Genomic DNA, 17439 nt, shown 5'->3' with positions numbered 1-17439 from the left:
GACTTAACGAGGTTCTGTGGTGACGTCTGGGGGGGGTTCTTTTGTCTGTTTTATAAAACCATTTTCCCCATCCTTGGAAATAGCTCAGATTTCCAGCACACAGAGCAGCATATTCTGTCCATGTAGCTGTTCTCCAAATAGCAGCCAACACTGCACTATGCTTTGTTTCACCTAAAGGGCCACTGTAAGGTAACACCAGCAATTTTGTTTGAAGTTCCATATACTGCTCCGATGTTGGAGAATGTATTCCTGCCAAATCTGACAGAACAGCAAAATTCCTAATCTAATCAAAGTAGAGGTGGGGAAAAAAAGGACTCTTCCTCTCTAGCTAGCTACCCTTTAAGCAAGGAGGAGGAAGCAGATCTGGAGGTGAAAGAGCATCTTTCTCCATAGGACAGTAGTAAATATTATGAATAAAATCAAATATCCATTTATATATTATGGAGCACCATGCTAATCACTTGGAATCACGGTGAGTGTTCTCTTCCCTGAAGCACTGCTGGCAAACAGTATTTCTGTGGGAAGAACAGACTGACAACAAGGAGCTGACAGGTTCTGTCTTTCAGGTCTTGGTCAAACTGAAATGCTGACACAGAAGGCACTGGCAGTTACAGAGCCCTCTGTGCCTCCCTACCCATCAGTGATACCCTACACAAAATTTGTGTCTATTGTGGCATCCCTTGCCAAAACCCTGCCAAACTATTTCTTTTTAATCTTCCATCTCCTTTCAGGTCACCTCTGTGCAATGAAAGCATGGAAGTGATGTTTCAACCACCTGACCGCTCCAGAAGGAAAACTAGTAAATATTTTGGCAATACCACTGATCCAATTTAACAATTGTTTACAAGGCACTTTGCCTCAGGCATATGCCTGTATACTCAACATAAACAGGGACTCACTGATGCAATTCAAACCTTTCACTGATGCAACTTGGAGATTGCTGCAAAGCTTTTAAAGCTGTTGACATTATTATTAATTAGGGCTCCTTGGATATCAGACCAAGTAACCTTTCAGCAATGTCTGGATCATTGTGTCTCTGCTTAGAAACATTCTGACAATCCTACAGCTCCTTTGCACATGCTTCTGACTTCTCAGTCTGCTTACCTGTGTGTGTCTGTCCATCTCCAAGGTCACAGTAACCAGATATTACCTCCCTAGTTTATTGCTGACAGGGAGATAAACTGTCCCTTTGCACTCTGATTCTTCTAGGATCAAAGTACTTTGCACTTTGACCTGTCTATGGCTAAGCAGCATTGCCTGCCTGCTCACTCCAAACCATGTTCTGATCCTGGACCTTATCCCTTCCTTTAGAAGCAAGTGAGAAAGTCTTGGATCAAGGTAAAGAAACAGTAATGTATTTAAAAGAAATCTCATAATAGTGACTGAGCAGGGCTCACATTCCAAAGAACTAGTCACTATATAAATGCTGTATCAAGTTCACAGCAGAACTATCCTGCAAAAAATTGATAGGTTTAATTTTCAGCTTGCTGCTTAGCTATAAAGTTCTTTATTATTAAAAAAAACTAAATATAATTTACATAATTATTTATTACATCATACAGATCTATCAGGGCTCTCTGAAAATCCAAACATTTACACTACTTCCACTTTCTGCTGGACTGAAGGGGAGGCATGTTTAAGCAACAGCTGAAATCTAGCCTGATTTCATCTTTCACAAGGCCTTTTTGATCTGTATTCACCGTACCTTTCCAGGTGGCCTTAGCATAAACATCTGAAGAACATTTCCTAATACTGATATTATAAATCTGCCAACACAGCTTTCAGCTTTGCCCCTTAGTTTTCCACTGCACTTTTATTATTTTCCAAATCATCATTATATAGCTGGAAGTATTTTGTCACAGTTTTCTTCCAAAACCTCATTTAATTGCTTTCCAGTTTTTCCCTACCTTCCCCTCTTCTGGCATCCAGCCTCGCTGCTTAAATACATTTACAGATATTTCCTCATACAGCCTAGTCCATAAAATTATGTTGCTGCTCTAGCACAGACAACAACTCTTTCTTCACTCTTTTACACACCTTGATCTTCGTTGGCCATCTCACCTTTGCCTTTGCTGCCATGTGTCCAAAGCACCATTTTAAAAGCAGTCCCCTCTAGTCCAAATATATGACCTTCCCTGAGTTTGCTTCCCATTTCTGAGGTCACTGTTCTATGCACAAAAATGCTGCATGTACTATTTTTACTTATACTGGCTCACCAACCTCACACTCACCAGCTCAAGGATTTCCTCCACATTCACCCTGCAGCCTTCCCACTAGTGACATGTACAGCAAAGGCTGAAGAGCCTTGTATTTATCTGTGCCACCTTCTATCAACATCCCTTCTGTAACAGCCTCTGTCCTCATCTGATTTGCAGGTATTTTCTCTTGTGATGACAAGAAATGAAGACATTCCCTTAGTTACCTTTCTAGGCCATTTGCACTAACTGTGCTATACAGCATAACTTCAATTGACTGAGTTGACAAAGCTCTTGAGGCACGTGAAATGATAGAAGTAATCACTGTTAAAGAGAAAAGGCTTCATCGTAAGAGTCTCTGCTGAATAACAGGGAAACAGCCTTTCACAGGAAAGCAAACCAGCATTTGGCTCTGATACAAGACTTCTCTCAAAAACAGACTTTCTTGCTGTGACAGGAGAGGGAATCTTAAAGAAAAAATTAGGGTTACCTGTATTTTATCCAAGTCTCACAGTCAAGCCACCAAGTCATCACACTTACAGGGACATCTATTCATGGCTCGAGGATGAATGTGTTAAAAGCATACCTAAGCTCTAGGGTTGACTGAAGAAAGCTCCCTGCAGCTGAGAAGACAAACCTGTTCTTCAGCTCAGATCACAGTGTTTCTAAGTCTGGAATCTCAAATGTTTTTCTAAACATCAAGATGTACCCACTGCCAGACTCACATCTCCGTAGCAGTGACGCCTCTATCAAGGCCAAAAATCTCATGTCCCTAGGAAAATTTGCAGTGACAAATAGAAGCTTAAAGAAATACATTGGTCCAGATAATACTAAACTGCTGTGTCGATGCCAGGGAGTCAGATGGGACTGTAGCTGTTTTCAGAGTAGTAATACAGAATGTCACTATACTCTAACTTCTTGCAGCAAGAGAGAGGCCTGCCAAGTGTAACAAAAGTTTGCCAAACAAAACTAGTCAGCATGTGTTACAAGAGCTTTAGCACAGGTTCAGAAGATGTACAGAAATTAGGCAAAAAACAAACCCCAAAATCTTTTAAAAGCCTGACAGTAATTGTGACTCTACTAATTTCCACCACTAAAAAGAGTTGAGAGAAATACACAGAAAAAGTTGGAGACTACTGTTTTCCCTTTAGTACAAAAGCTTGGCATTGGTCATCAAACAAAGGTCCTGTTTTGATAACTTTAGTAGCTTCTAGCATCACCAATTGAGGAAAGCAACAAATTCAATTACTACAGAATATTCCATACCTACAGTCAAAAAAATTCTCCAGTTTTTTACCAAACTAAAGTGAATTTACAATTAGCAAGACAGCAGTACCACTGATAGTTTGTAAATCCACTTGTGTGACAAAAAAACCTTGATTTTTCTTTTGCATTTTGTTTTTCTTCATTGCCCAGTGTAATGCAGAACCAGAGCCCAAAATAGAGCCCATTTCTTTTAAACAAACCATTTATTGATAGGAATCTGTGCACATATCTCTCTCATTAACTTGATCTCAATCAAACCATAAAGGCAAAAAGAGACTACAGGCTTATTTTGAGAGAAAGCACAAATTCATCAGAGGACTATTGTTCCACAGTTTGAGATGAGAGATAATCAGGCACAACCCAGGGTGGGGAAGCTGACTGATTTTGTAGCAAGTTCAGCAGAATGTACCCCTATAAATTTCCCCCTGCAATCAAGGACAAAGACCACGGACACCAGGTAAGTGTTGTTTTATCACAACCTCAGTAAATAGCTCAACTATGTAATTTATACCTGAGTCTAATATCACAGTCAGGAAAGAAAAAGAAATATTGAGTTTGAAGTCCAGAACTGGGAGCTTATTCTTAATTTTCAATGTTAGCTATTCCTCAGTTCACTGAGCAACCTTGAGCATGGTACAGCCAGAGAGGAAATGAAAGAAAGGAAGTATCTATAAAATGGTGGTGATATTCCTATCTACCTTCCACAGAACTGGAAGATTGACATCTGCAAATGACTGTTGTAACATCCAGAGATAATACATAATCAGATACTGTATCTGTGTTCCTATTTTCCTATTTAATTTTTAATACTTATGGTTAAATATTTCCTATGTTACTATGGGTTTATTCTGTATGAAAGATAATGATATTTACATAATCTGCAGATGCTTTTGAAGCAGAAAACACTTTGGACTGAGTTTTCCTGACATACAATTGCACCTTCGGTCTTTTACAGTATATAAACAGTTTGGTACTGAGCACAGTCCCCTCACTACACCAATAATGTCATCATTGGTATTCATCAAATACATTTGTTGGCTTTGTTTTCAAAATCTGTATGGGAACCTTGACAGAAAGTTCTGTTTGAGGCAGAAATAATTTCTTTACATATCCTTTATAAATCTTTCAAATAAACATTACTGTACATGAGTAAGGAAGTCTGTCTCACTTTCAGAACAGACCCCGTTGGCACACAATTATTGCTACTATAATCACAGTTACAGCACTAAAATTTGACCACAAACACAAATAAGAAGAGAGTAAGGAGCATGAAGGAGCCACATTTTGCTTACTTGAAGATATTTCAGCTTTTATAAAATGATACAGTTAATTTGCAGCAAAAATTCTAAGCAGTTTCTTGTTATTTAAGACTTCATGAAACTGCTCTTCTTGAGAATTAGGTTCTCCTTCTTACACAAGTATCTAATTAAATATACTACACAATTTCTTATGTCTCATCATCGCCTGTAAAGGTTAGGAAGCGCAAGAATTGGATTTGCAGGACTTAATTGCAGGCAGCTCATGTGTGAAGTTACAAAGTGACATCAGTGAGTCAGTGTTAGACACACTGTCAGCTGTGGATTAGTTAACAAAGCGAGGCTGTCTCGGGATCGGTTACTCCAGCGGATGTTTCACAGCTCTCTCCTCCCCTCAACCCCTAATCCCACAAGACCATCAAACAGAAGGCCCCCACCTTGCAGGGCTCCTGCCCAGCACAAAGGGCCCTGGGGCCACCCCAGAGCACTTCCAGGCCGTGCCAAGCACAGAGAGGGTCAACAGCTGTGCTGGCTCCAAGACACAGGAAGCACATGGACAGGAGAAGAGGTTCCTATAATTTGGATATGGCCTTAGCCATATCCTATGGGAACAGGATGCTCTGGTGACTTGCATACAGAGTCCCAACAACTGTAGCAGCAAATAGAAGCCCTAACACACAATTGGAGTTCCTTTCTCTAATCGTTACCAATGGCTATCAAGGGGTTATGAGGAAGCATTCCCTATGGAACTGAGACTGTAAACATCTCTTTTCTGTTAGTGCCATCGATAATAATTTGCAGTTCTCATTTTTAGATTTCATGTAACACAGTAACATCTGTGCATGTGTGTGTATTAACATCCCAACACTCCCCAGGCACAGGTAGTAAAATCCATCACTGATATACATTTAACTTTCCCCTGCTGCCAATACCAGTAAATACGTGTTCAGAGGGGTGTCTCAGAGGTGTCTCACAACGATTTTAAGTGAGGCACTCTTGTTCTCTAGGCACAGTCATGTTAATACTGGACTTATGCCAGCCCAGTTATTTGAAGAACAGTAAATCAGCACCTGTCTCTCAGTATCAGCTATGAATGAGCTTACACAAATGGGCATGTTTGCCAGCTGGCAAAACGCAGAAAATCCCAGAGCTGCCAACCCAGCACATCTCCACCCAGAACAGAAAACTAAACAGATCTCATTTAACTGCGCTTGAGAAATTATTATGGAAAACAAGACAAAAAGCACACAAACATTTCGGTGCCAAGGGAATCTTGCCACCTGCTTTGCCCCTGGGAAACTGCACAATGATACTCAGATTGGCACAACCTTTCCTCCTGAATAAAATCAAAGGCCCAAAGGACTCTGAACTACAGCAGTCACTGTACTAAACACAAAATCCAACCAGGGGGTTATCTTTTATTGCAAGGTCCCACTTGTTACAGTATCAGAGTGTCTTTCTTACTGTTGACAGAATTTGTGAGCAATTCTCTCTAGTTGTGAGGGCAACAAAGACTTATCTCGGACATTCAAAACATATCAGTTGTTCAGCAAGGTTTAGGAGAGGCCAAGTTTCCAAACAGGTGATAAATACATTTCAAAATGGACAATTTTACATTAAACTATGTTCCTTCTTTTGACTGAGTAAAAAAGGAAACTCTTTTAGCATCAGGTTTGTTTCAGTGATTTTTGTTCTGGCTTTTTAGTAAACAAACAAATCCCTCACTTTCAAGGGTAGTTCTGCCATACTTTCCAAATATTTCTTTCTTGAACAGAGGAGCTGGCAGATCCAACCAGAGAAAGTGAAATATAGTACAAGAACTTTGACCCGTTTTTTATTTGCTTAACTCAGTATAGTTCTAGACTTTACTTGTAGTGATGCCAAGTAGGACTACAGGAAGAAGTGTTACAGAAATTTCTTAAAATTTTTCAACACCACTACAAAAGGCTTTCATTAAATCTGCTACCTGGTGATGGTTTTTGAGTCAATCCCAGTGTTTCCTCAGCTGTTGTTTTAGGGTGATTATAACATGTATATCTTTAGACCTCTAGTCAGAAAATAAATAAATAAATAAAAGACCTTGTTTCAGACAAATGTGAACTCCATTCCACTTTGTATTTCAAAGCATTCTCAAATCTGCTAAATGTAAGAGTGCCCTACAAATCAGATTGCAAATATCATTAAAATTCAGACTTGCCTAAGTGGGGAGGAAGTATTTTGCCCCAATGGTGCAATCCATAAAGAACAGCAACACGGATGAGGTTTTTAATTCCTATATTAATGATCTGTTGGAGTAAGGCCTATTTATTACTACTTCTCCCCACAGCCCATGCCCTATAAAAGCATTTGCTAATTAAGTGACAAGGACTAGGATGACAGCAACTTGGCACCTCAGTACCAAAAAAATCATTAGCAAGAGGAAGACAACTGTCTGGTTAAGTGGTTACCATACAAATCATCTTGGCAGTTGGCAGAAGGGCTCCAAAAGGCTGATACTTAACACACCAGTATGAGACAAATCAAAACTCACAAGACTTCTACTTTGACTAAGAAAGGACCAGCACCCTCAGGATTTATGCCTCATCTCAGTTCCAGAATGGTGCTTCTTCCTACTCCTGACAAGAATCAGAGTAGAAAGACAGATTAGAACCACGTCGCTGATACAACTCTAGAGCTTGAAATGAAGTTTCAGAATCATTCTATCCTTCTTGGTCAGTTTACATAATACCCAGAGTGACTGTATTCCCAAACAATTAGGAGTTTGCTTTAACACTAAGTTCACAGAAGAGACCCTAAGCCTCAAATATCTCACTTCTGTCATCTTGAGCAAGGTGAAAGAGTTTCATCCACTAGTCAAAAGGGAAAGATTTTCAGCCTAAAAATGAGACCAAAAGGCACACATGGACAAGAAGACTTAGTGTCTGCCTTTCTAACAGGCATCATATCACACAGGGAGGGCAGGGACAACACCAATGGCTCTGCCCCACTGAGAGAGAGGAACAGTGCCCCACACCTGAGTGAGGGAAGATATGCCCTGGTCAACTGGGTGTCACTTGTCAGTCACAAAGCATATTCCACATGCCCACAAGATGAAATATTAGATCTGCATAACCAATACATAGGATGATCCACTTACTCATTTCCTCCTCCTTTTCCACCCTACAAGGATGACTTCTGCCACTGTGGAGATGGAGGACTATGAGGAAAGCATTTACAGATGATGGAAGGAAAATCTTCCAGATGCTTTCTCACTTCCCCCGATTTTTACCATCCCTTTGCAAAGAGCTTCTGCCCTTCCAGCTCAAGCAGGTAAAGGGAATTTCCATGCACATCATTTTCACAGGAAATGAGAGTAGCCTAATCTATTGCTGGAGGCTTTTCAGTCCAGTGTGGTTATGATGCAAACACTCCTCTCTTGCTCAACAAAACCAATTCTTCAGAGATACCTGGGAGTTTGGTATCTCCCATTGCAGTCTCTACTATCAGCTTTAAAGAATAGGTTAAGGAGTTGTCCATAAAGAATGACAGATAAAGTTCCTTTTGCCCTGGGACAAAAGGCTGAAGAGCAAGGTGACATGAAGCCTATTCCCACCCTATGCTTTTAATCCCACAAATCTATAAAGCAAAATAAAACACAAAGCTGTACAGTGTTGTAGGAAGGACTAAAATAAAATGGCAAAGTTTAATGTAAGCAAAACTTGCAGACAGCAATTATGCCTACTGGGGAGGAACCAGTTTCCAGGAAAAAAAAAAGTGCAATTATCTCCAGTATAGTATTAATGACAAGAGGAAAACTCTTGTTACTGAATTATAAGTCTGGGGACATGATACACACACAGTGTTAACCAAACTATGGTTCCAACAACACCAAATCTCATACACAACAGTTCCTCTAAAGAAAATCCCCTACACACAATTAGCCTTCCTATCTTCCCCCTACACAAGCTTTCTGCCTAATTAGGTTATTTTATGGGGATATTAATGTCACCTTGAAGAATGGAATGTTGGCCTGAAGTCTGGTGACAAAGCAATGAAACTGTTAGAAAGCAAAAGCCAGAGATGTACTAAGAGTCAAATTCATCTCTTAGTTTGGCATTAACAAAAAAAGGAACTTCTTCCTGTTGTCAGTTTATGCTGAGAGTTTTGAAATAATAATAATCAAAAGGGTATGAGAGGATTAAGAAAAGCTTGCCTCCAATTGAAATGCCCAGAATCTCCTTGATTTATACTGACAATTAACGCCTTCCTCTCTAAAAGAATTCAGCAGGGAAGGTACTGGCTTGACAGCCTTGAAGACTGATATCCCATTTATGAAGCAAACAGACACACACAGAGTAGAAAGTAAAAACCTGCTTGTAGAGCCCTGGGAGAGTGCTGAGGCCCTGTCCTGCAGGAGGAAGTTCTGTTCCAGTTCTAATCCTGGCCATTCCACAAAGACCAGCAACAATGCACAGATTCACATTTAGACTTAAAACATTTCGACAATTCAAATATTGCAGCGCCTGTTTATCTGATAAAACCCAAGTTAATGAAGATTCCAGTCCTGGAAAGTGCTGTCTGCAAATTCTGAGACACTGGTTTCCAACACCTTCTCCAGTGGGATTTGCTGAGCATGGGCTGAAAACCAAGCAGCAGCTCCCTCACTTTGAATTAACATTCTATTGCCTTTTTTTCTGCACCTTTTCCATCTCCTTTTTGCAGTCATCCCCTCCTTTGAATCTGAACTGGTATTGCCTTCTATGTAAGCTCATTTATATAACTACTCAAATATCTCCTTCCTTCCTTCCACACATTCACAGACATTTTACTCTTATGACTAAATGCCACAGGAAAACAGAACCCTCTGTCAGTAATGAGTTGCTAGTAGAGTCAATAAGCAAATAGGAAGGACCAGCTGTAGAAACAACTCAAACTGGGAGGTTCTAGCTATAAAAGGATCACTTAAAAATAATAAATTATGGCCTGGAGACACCAAAGAAGGTTGTAGAATCTGATATAATGTAAGTATAACGTACAAGCCAAAAGTAGCTGCCAAGAACAGATCACAAATGCTTATGCCTGGCTTAGCTAAGGAGACTGGAGCAGTTCTTGTAACATCCCTTCCTTGCTTTACATTAGTTTTAAATTTAAGTGATAAGATTAATTAAGCAAAATGGCTACTTGTTTTAAAATAGCAATATACACAGACTTCTGTAAGGCATCTGATGGTACCACAACCCACTACAACCACTAAAAGTCATAAAGTACAAAAAAACCCAAACCTCTCAATGAGTCACCCTGGGAAAGCCAGCTCAGTGACATCTCAGATCTACCACAGTCAAGGATGTTCCAGAGAGCCAGAGCCAGCCCACCAGCATGACAATGTGCCCATGAGACATAGTACCATAAATCTACCACTATCCAGTATCATTTATGTTTCGTGCGTTAGAAGTAACAGAACTACTGGCTTTATCCTAGGTACAAGTACTTGATAAAAAATACTATGTGTATATATATATATATATATATGTATATATGTGTATATATGTGTGTGTTCTTCACAGTACTCCCCAGCACACCTCCACATCAGCCCCGTTTCTCCTTTCACATTAGACAGCTGGATGCTGCTTATCTTTAAAGCACCTCGAAGACATTAAATAAATACGAGAAACAGGATCCCAGGCTCAGGTACAAGGTCCGTATTTGGACAGGCACAGCTTCCGTGATCAGGCAGCACTTCTGAAACTTGGAGAACATAAATTTGACCACTCGAATAAAGTCTAACAACTGACTAATGAACTGAGGACCATCATTAGAGAGTATTCAAATAGAAGACTTGCAGTACAAGCACAAAGAGCAGGAACATCCTGAGGATACCGACCCTTTAGCAGCCACCACCCACCTCATTAAGCCATCCAAAAGTATGATGCCCTCTCTTTGTATTTGTACTTGAACTTGCACCCTGGCAGTCCCGGTTTCATTATGTGTGGAGTCCATACATCACCAAATAGCACTGGCATATTTCCAGAATTGTTTCTCAAGGATTTCCATGTCATAACCTCACTAAGATTCATCGCATCTTGTTTCTCATATGGCTTCAATGCACCTCTCTAGACATCTTCATAAATAAGCCAAACAAACGTGATCTAAAAGGAAATACTCTGATGTAGCCATGTAAAACCATAATCAAATGAGTAGCTTGTGGATCACAGGTAAACTGCTGAGATTATTAAGACTGAAGGAACCCCTGGAAAAATTAAGAAATGCTTGAAGGGGGGCAACACCAAAAAAAGGTAAAATCTGATGCACAAGTGCAAAAACAGGAAAACTGTGTAGCCAGAAGTTCTCCAGAAAGGATCTCAAGTTATAGGGGATCATAAATTGAGTGCCTAGCACATGGTGCTGTCAGTAAATATGCTGAAATGGGAGGGCTGATTTTTGTCTCAAAATATTTCAATGGAGGCACCCATACTCAGCTGCTTATTATTTTGGATCTAGAAGGCATTTGTTTTGCATTGTGTCTTATGCATCTTATATTCACCTTTGCCCAGCTCCATTCATTAACTGCTCCAAACTAGATTGCTAACATTTTGACAAAATTCAGTTTTTCTAAACTAGTTTCTGTAACACCTTGTATTCAGGTGAACACGAATTTGAAGCGTTATAGTGACGGCTAACAAAATCAAAATGATAGTTGCATACTCTATGCTGAATAACCACAAAGGTTAATTTGTTTATGAATAAAGGTGCACCAGAAATGCTAAGAGATCATTCACGGCCCATATGACCATTAACATAAACATCTGAGCTGTAATATGCTCCTATTCCCAAGTTAAGAGAAGGCAACTTCTAACCACTGTAACAGACTACTTTAAATGGAATTTCCACAGAAAAGGATGGAGGGGAAGAAATCATGGAAAACAACTGTCAGTTACATAGCAAAACAAAAATCCCAAACCCTCAAAACTGGCCAAGCGTTCTTTGCTAAATCATTTGAATGAACCTAATGTATGATACTCACAAAACAACAGACAAATACATTATTGAAAAACCTCTGGAGACATGAGGGTTTTGAGACACCTTTGCTGATTTGAAGGGAAGGCTTCATTGCACTTGGAAAGTTACTTACACAGTTAAGTCTAGAACTAGCCTGGATTTTTCCCCAAGTTCAATCATTTAGCTGGGAGCCTGCAGATCAGACTGAAATGTAACTGTGTCAAACCACGAGGCTCTCCTTCCTGGAAGCACATCAAGGTTCTTGCATGAAATCTGATCATCAGCAGAGCAGGATTAATGACAGAGGTGGTCAGGCTGATAAAGCACCAGAACAGACACCTGCTTAAATGAGCTTGGAACTGCATCTCTGATAAGGTCATAATGCATCTCACCCCTTCGGGCCAAAACTGGAGAGAGACTGGTCGAAACTGAGGAGAAAGAAAAGGCTTTATCACTCATTGTCTCCCTGCAGGAGGACTGTGGTTGTTTCTGGGAAAACAGGCACCAGATACTCAGACCAGCACCACTGCTCCCAGAGCAATATCACCGAGTGCAGACAGACACCATGAGTGTCTAGTTCAGCTCACTGCAGTGGGGAACAGCAGGGCAAGGTTTTTTAAGAAAGCACACAAAGATAAATTGGGTATCAGGGACTTCTCTCAATCAACACAAATTCTCAAACAGCTCTTTACCTCTGTCTGCCAGTACCTGACTAAAACAAGCCCTCTCTTAAAATAAGATGTTCTTAACTAATTAATTACTAGGAAGGTTGGAAATTTACCTTTACTTTTAGCCACTTTGCCCACACACACACCCCTAAAATCTGAAATTCACACAAATAAACCAAAGTCTGCTATTTCCTAGTCACTTAGGGATGACCCAAGTCTACCACACATATCATATCACAGCAGCTTCACCAATAAAAGCTGTAAAGATGAATTCCAGCGACACACAGAACTTTAAAAATCAGTTCATTCAACATTAAGAAATGTCTGCATACAAAACCAGTTGCTACAAAATGCATTACAGAAAGTTTTCCAAAGAGGGAAATAAGAAAAGCCCCAAACAAACAAAAAGCCCCAAACAAAGAAAAAGCTGGCTTCATAAAGAAATTATCTGTATCAAGTCTCTTATACACCCCAAATAAAATTCTTCATGTCTACCCATTTGAAAGAATTAAAAACTTGTGTTAGTGAAAAGTAAAATTTCATGTATCTAGCTAAACAGAAAAACCTCTGTGGAGTGACTTGCCTTTACACAAGAGGAGATTCATGCATGGAGATCTGAATGCCTTTGGGTATTAAAGCAACTGTAAAATAATTTTCATTTTCTAATTCAGGTATCTATTTACAGTAATAAAACTGGATAAAAGGTTTTTCGGTTTAGCTTAAAGAAAAACCCAGATGAAGTGTCATGGAATGGACATAATATACTGTAAGATAAAGTTTTCTGGCATTTCCCTGAAATGGAAATGACATGGAGGGTAACTTCATGTAAAGTCAGGGACTAGGACAAGGAGGCAAATTATCTTTTTCCATGCCTGAAAGCCTGGAAGTCAACTTCAATGTCCTGTTCTTCTACAACAAACCTCACCAGAAGAGTCAGAGCAGCAGAAACGCCACCAGCACTATAAAACAGGGGGTGCCTGTAAAGTTTGACAAATTGCTTTAAAAAGATCTCATCCGTGTCCCACATTCATAGCAGCAAGTCACTGACAACATCAGATTTTCTCATTCATATCATTTACTTCAAACCAATCCCTGATTGAGTTAGAAGTGTGGCATAACAAGCAGCAAAGGAAACAGAGGAGCAGCTAATTGTATTGTAATTTCAGTGCAATAAATTCAGTGGTTTCAAGTTCAGTAACCATGTATGAATCTCCCTAACACATGCATCTAGTGTTGTGAGGCAAAGATTACCAAAGGAATGTGTACCAGCCCACAAATCCAATAAACTAGCTAAATTAAAGACATTTACACTTACATATAGGAGAACCAATAGCTACCAGTGTTTAATACACTACATGAATGCAAAAATGCATGACAGAGGTAAAAAAAAATAAACCAATTATTTTTAGCTTTTTCTGTTTCTCCCAAATAGCTCTGTAACTCCCCACATAAATTATAAGTGACAAAAAACAGCTGGAAGAGTGACAGAAGAAATGTTTGGGATCTGAAAGTTCTTCACCACTCCTTCATCTTGAGTAAAGCAAATACAAAGACTAACAGTTGACTTCGGTGGAAAGTTCCTCAGCTGCCACTCTCATACATTCTCCTCATCAAAACATGAAGAGAGGGAAAAAAAAATAAACACACACCTTGAACACCTCAGAGAAGAAACCAGAGCCAATTTTCTCACATGTGAAGTCATCAAGACGAGTTAGTCTGGAAAAGGCACTTATCAGGGCTCTGTATGAAGAGCTAACTCTTCCTATCTGGGATGCAGTCCCTTCTCCAGTGCCACCATCGAAGTCTTCGGGGCGCTCCAGGCGTGGTGGAAATCCCGCGATTGAATTCCGCTTACTTCGGTCCATTTTGAAAGCAAGGGTTTATTTCACTGTGGGAGGACTTCTCACATCTTAGGTAATGTGCTGTCTTCTCGACTCTTGTTGGATCCTAAAATACAAGACATTGAGATTACTGTTACTGTGAACATGTCTAATAAGTCCGACAGGACTCCAACAAAGCTCGCACCAGTTTAAGGGAATAAGAAAGAAGATATCCAAGTAGGGGCACAAAAACCAAAGGAAAAAAACAAACCACCAAAACCACCACACAACATCAACAGTAAAGACAGCAATCCAATGAACTTTTCCTTTAGGTTCATGGAAACATGCTATGCTCTGGCTGTTCTGAGATGAATAGGTTTGGAACTCAAAATTTAACAGGTAACAAACAACTTTCATTCCCTTCCCCCAAACCCTTTCTTTTTTCTACTTAAGTTCTGTTTGCTAAAGCAAGCAACTAAGCAGGAGGAAACCCACAAAATGTAACATTTTATTCTACTTCAGTTGCAGTTGGTGACCAATCTACTGCTATTGCAAGAAACAATTTCACTTTCGGGACTGAACAAAAGATCCCTAATTACAAAAAAATAGATCAGCTTTTAGTTGACATAAGAAAAATTATCAGATGAAGCACCAAAACCTTTGTTTTTAAAGCTTCCACTTACAAGTGTTCCAAGATCAATTCCTTACCAGGTAGGAATACAAGTTTATATCCACTGAAGACCTAGCCCCCAAATTTATAAAAATACCTACAATCCTGCTACAAAACTAAGGTATTCTTGGAAGAAAGTGCCAGACTTCTCCCCACAAACATACTTTTTAAAGCTATATTAATTTCAGTTCAACTGAAAACACAGGAAACAAGCTACATTTGCCAACTAGGAGAAAAGGAAAAAAAAAATGGAGGGAGACCAACAATTTTATTTTTCTTTTTAAGAGGATGATGAAGTAATCGCGATGACTCTGGAGCCCATCAAATTCAGCCTGGACTGGTAAACTTGACAGGTGGCCTACTTTTTTTTTTTTTCTTTAAACCTTAGGCTTAGGAGGTTATTTGTCTTTTCCAAACTTAACTCTTCATTTACAGCAATTTGGTGAGCCCCCCACAAGCCTGAACAAAGCGAACAGTAACAAAGAGGACAGATTTTTCCTCTTTCTCCCACCTGCCCTTTGAAGGTGAATGAAAAACTGGAAGGAGAATAAGGAAACAATAAAATACATAAATAAATAAATAAAGGTGGACAAAACCACAGAGCAGGCAATTACCCTTGTATTTACACAGATGTACAGAACCTGAACAATACACTAAATTTGAAAAGCATCTCAAAAACAGGCACACCAGCTGTTCTCTGAATATACAGCAGTGCTGCTACACCCATGTTTTGTATGCAGTCTGTCTTTTAGGGATGCTCTGTGCCAACACAGCAGGCAAACACACAGTCCTTCCCTGCTTTCAGAAATCAGCTCTGTTGAACTGCCTGGAATTAACTTGAGGTTGCCCCCTCCAAAAAAAAGAAGGGTGTTCATTTCGAACATCTTAACACCTCTCTAAATGGATGTCGGTGGGTAGAAGAGTCTTACCAGGGCCTGATTATGAAAAATTAATCTCTATCAAATCCCACATCGTGGTATTCCTACAGAATTTTGAATGCAGACTCCCACATGCCTGAGCTTACAGCACTTTTGAGTACTGCCACACAGCAGGGCAGGATCCAGTTTCTGACCCTGTGTTCTTGCCTCAGGAGCCCTGATGGTCTGGAAAAGGCACAGAAGCACCATTGGATGATAAAACCTGTTACATCTCCTCAGTTGAGAAAAATAACCCAGAGAACTGCCTCAGCTATAGACAAGATGCCTAGGAATTTCCAAGGCATGCTTAAATAATTCCTTTTGATTTGAAAGAGACAAACTATCATTTGGTTACTTTTCAAGGGGATAAAGAAAGAACTGCCTGTGGCAGGGGGACAGACAGAGGAAACCATGGTATTATCAATAAATTTAAGATGGAAGAACCTTTGGAGATTGACCAGAAAACCTGCTGTAATTGAGGAAACAATTTTTTAGAACTTATTTCCATCAGAGTAGCACCCACATGCACTAAATATTTTCCATGTAAGGGATCGAGTATTTGCCCCCAGAAATGCTCAAGCTGACACTCCAGTATCACAGGATTCCATGGTATCACCACTCCACCACAGGAAGTGGACCCTGGAGCTTGCAGAGCCCCCCAGTACATCTAGTGAAACAACACCTTCACACTGCAATCCAGCAAAATAAAGACTGGAAGTTTAAATTCTCAGGCAAAGCAAGATGTATGCAAAAATAAAACAGGGAAGAATGATGTTGCCTTTACCAGAAAGAAGATACCAAGTTAGATAAGTGATATTAAACAGGAGGAAAAGCCTCACTCTCTCAAGTATCCAGATACCATTAACACAAGATAGTCTCAACATAGTTTCTCAATCTATTTAACAAACAAAACAAATCTCCCTGGCACATACACATCCTTTTGGTTGAAATCACATGGTGAACTTTGCAAAACTCTATACAAATCCCACAGTGAAAGAAGAGATTCAAAGTACTTCACACAGTATAAATACCAAAAGGTTTTGCCATCTGGATTCCCAAGTAACCCATTCCTGCTAGAGTTTGCCTTATTTCCAGGCAGCTACACGAAATTCTTGGAAATTATTAGGAGAGAGCTCCACTTGTCTATTACCCTGCCCAGGATTGCATACACGGAATTAGAGGAAAATTTCAAGTGGGTACAATTCCAAGTGGGCCTCCTGTCATTTTGGCCAATTACACTAATGATCACATTCTCAATGAAATCAGCCAAGGTTTAATTGACTGTCAAGTCAGTCTGAGGTACTTTAATTTACTACCTTGTATGGTTAATTAAAGTGCACTGAATAGAATCCAAGACTATCCTGACTATCCTGCAACCGACTAAAAGGTTGTTGGGTGGGATTTTTTCATACTAAGGTTCAGCATAAAAACTCTTAAGCTGTTCTCCATAGGCAGTTAAAAAAATAAAAAGACACTAAACACTCTAAAAAACATTTCCCAATAAATCCTCAGCCTTCAGAACAATTTTTCTGATGTCCTTACGCAAGAAAAATGCACCCCACTCTGCCAAGACAAAAATAATTCAGAAATACACCTCTCAAAATGTCTATCTGGTCTATTCAGCCATTTCTTATAGTACTGAAAAGCAAAATTTCAGCATGTTTTATGCCCC

The 17439-nt window shown here is 39.7% G+C and overlaps 1 protein-coding gene across 2 annotated transcripts in view; it reads right to left on the bottom strand.

The window, feature by feature from the left end:
* TESK2 (testis associated actin remodelling kinase 2) overlaps window positions 1-17439 on the bottom strand; it is a 109882-nt gene that overhangs the window by 52345 nt on the left and 40098 nt on the right. For both annotated transcript variants that reach the window (XM_027683378.1, XM_027683379.1), the window contains exon 2: window positions 14010-14307. In XM_027683378.1, the coding sequence (XP_027539179.1) occupies window positions 14010-14225 (216 nt within the window). In that variant the 5' untranslated portion in view covers window positions 14226-14307. The remainder of the gene's footprint in view (window positions 1-14009; window positions 14308-17439) is intronic.

Source organism: Neopelma chrysocephalum, unplaced genomic scaffold, assembly GCF_003984885.1.
Source record: "Neopelma chrysocephalum unplaced genomic scaffold, ASM398488v2 Primary Assembly neopelma1_64, whole genome shotgun sequence".
Lineage (NCBI taxonomy): Eukaryota > Metazoa > Chordata > Aves > Passeriformes > Pipridae > Neopelma > Neopelma chrysocephalum.
This window is presented reverse-complemented; position numbering and strand designations above follow the sequence as displayed.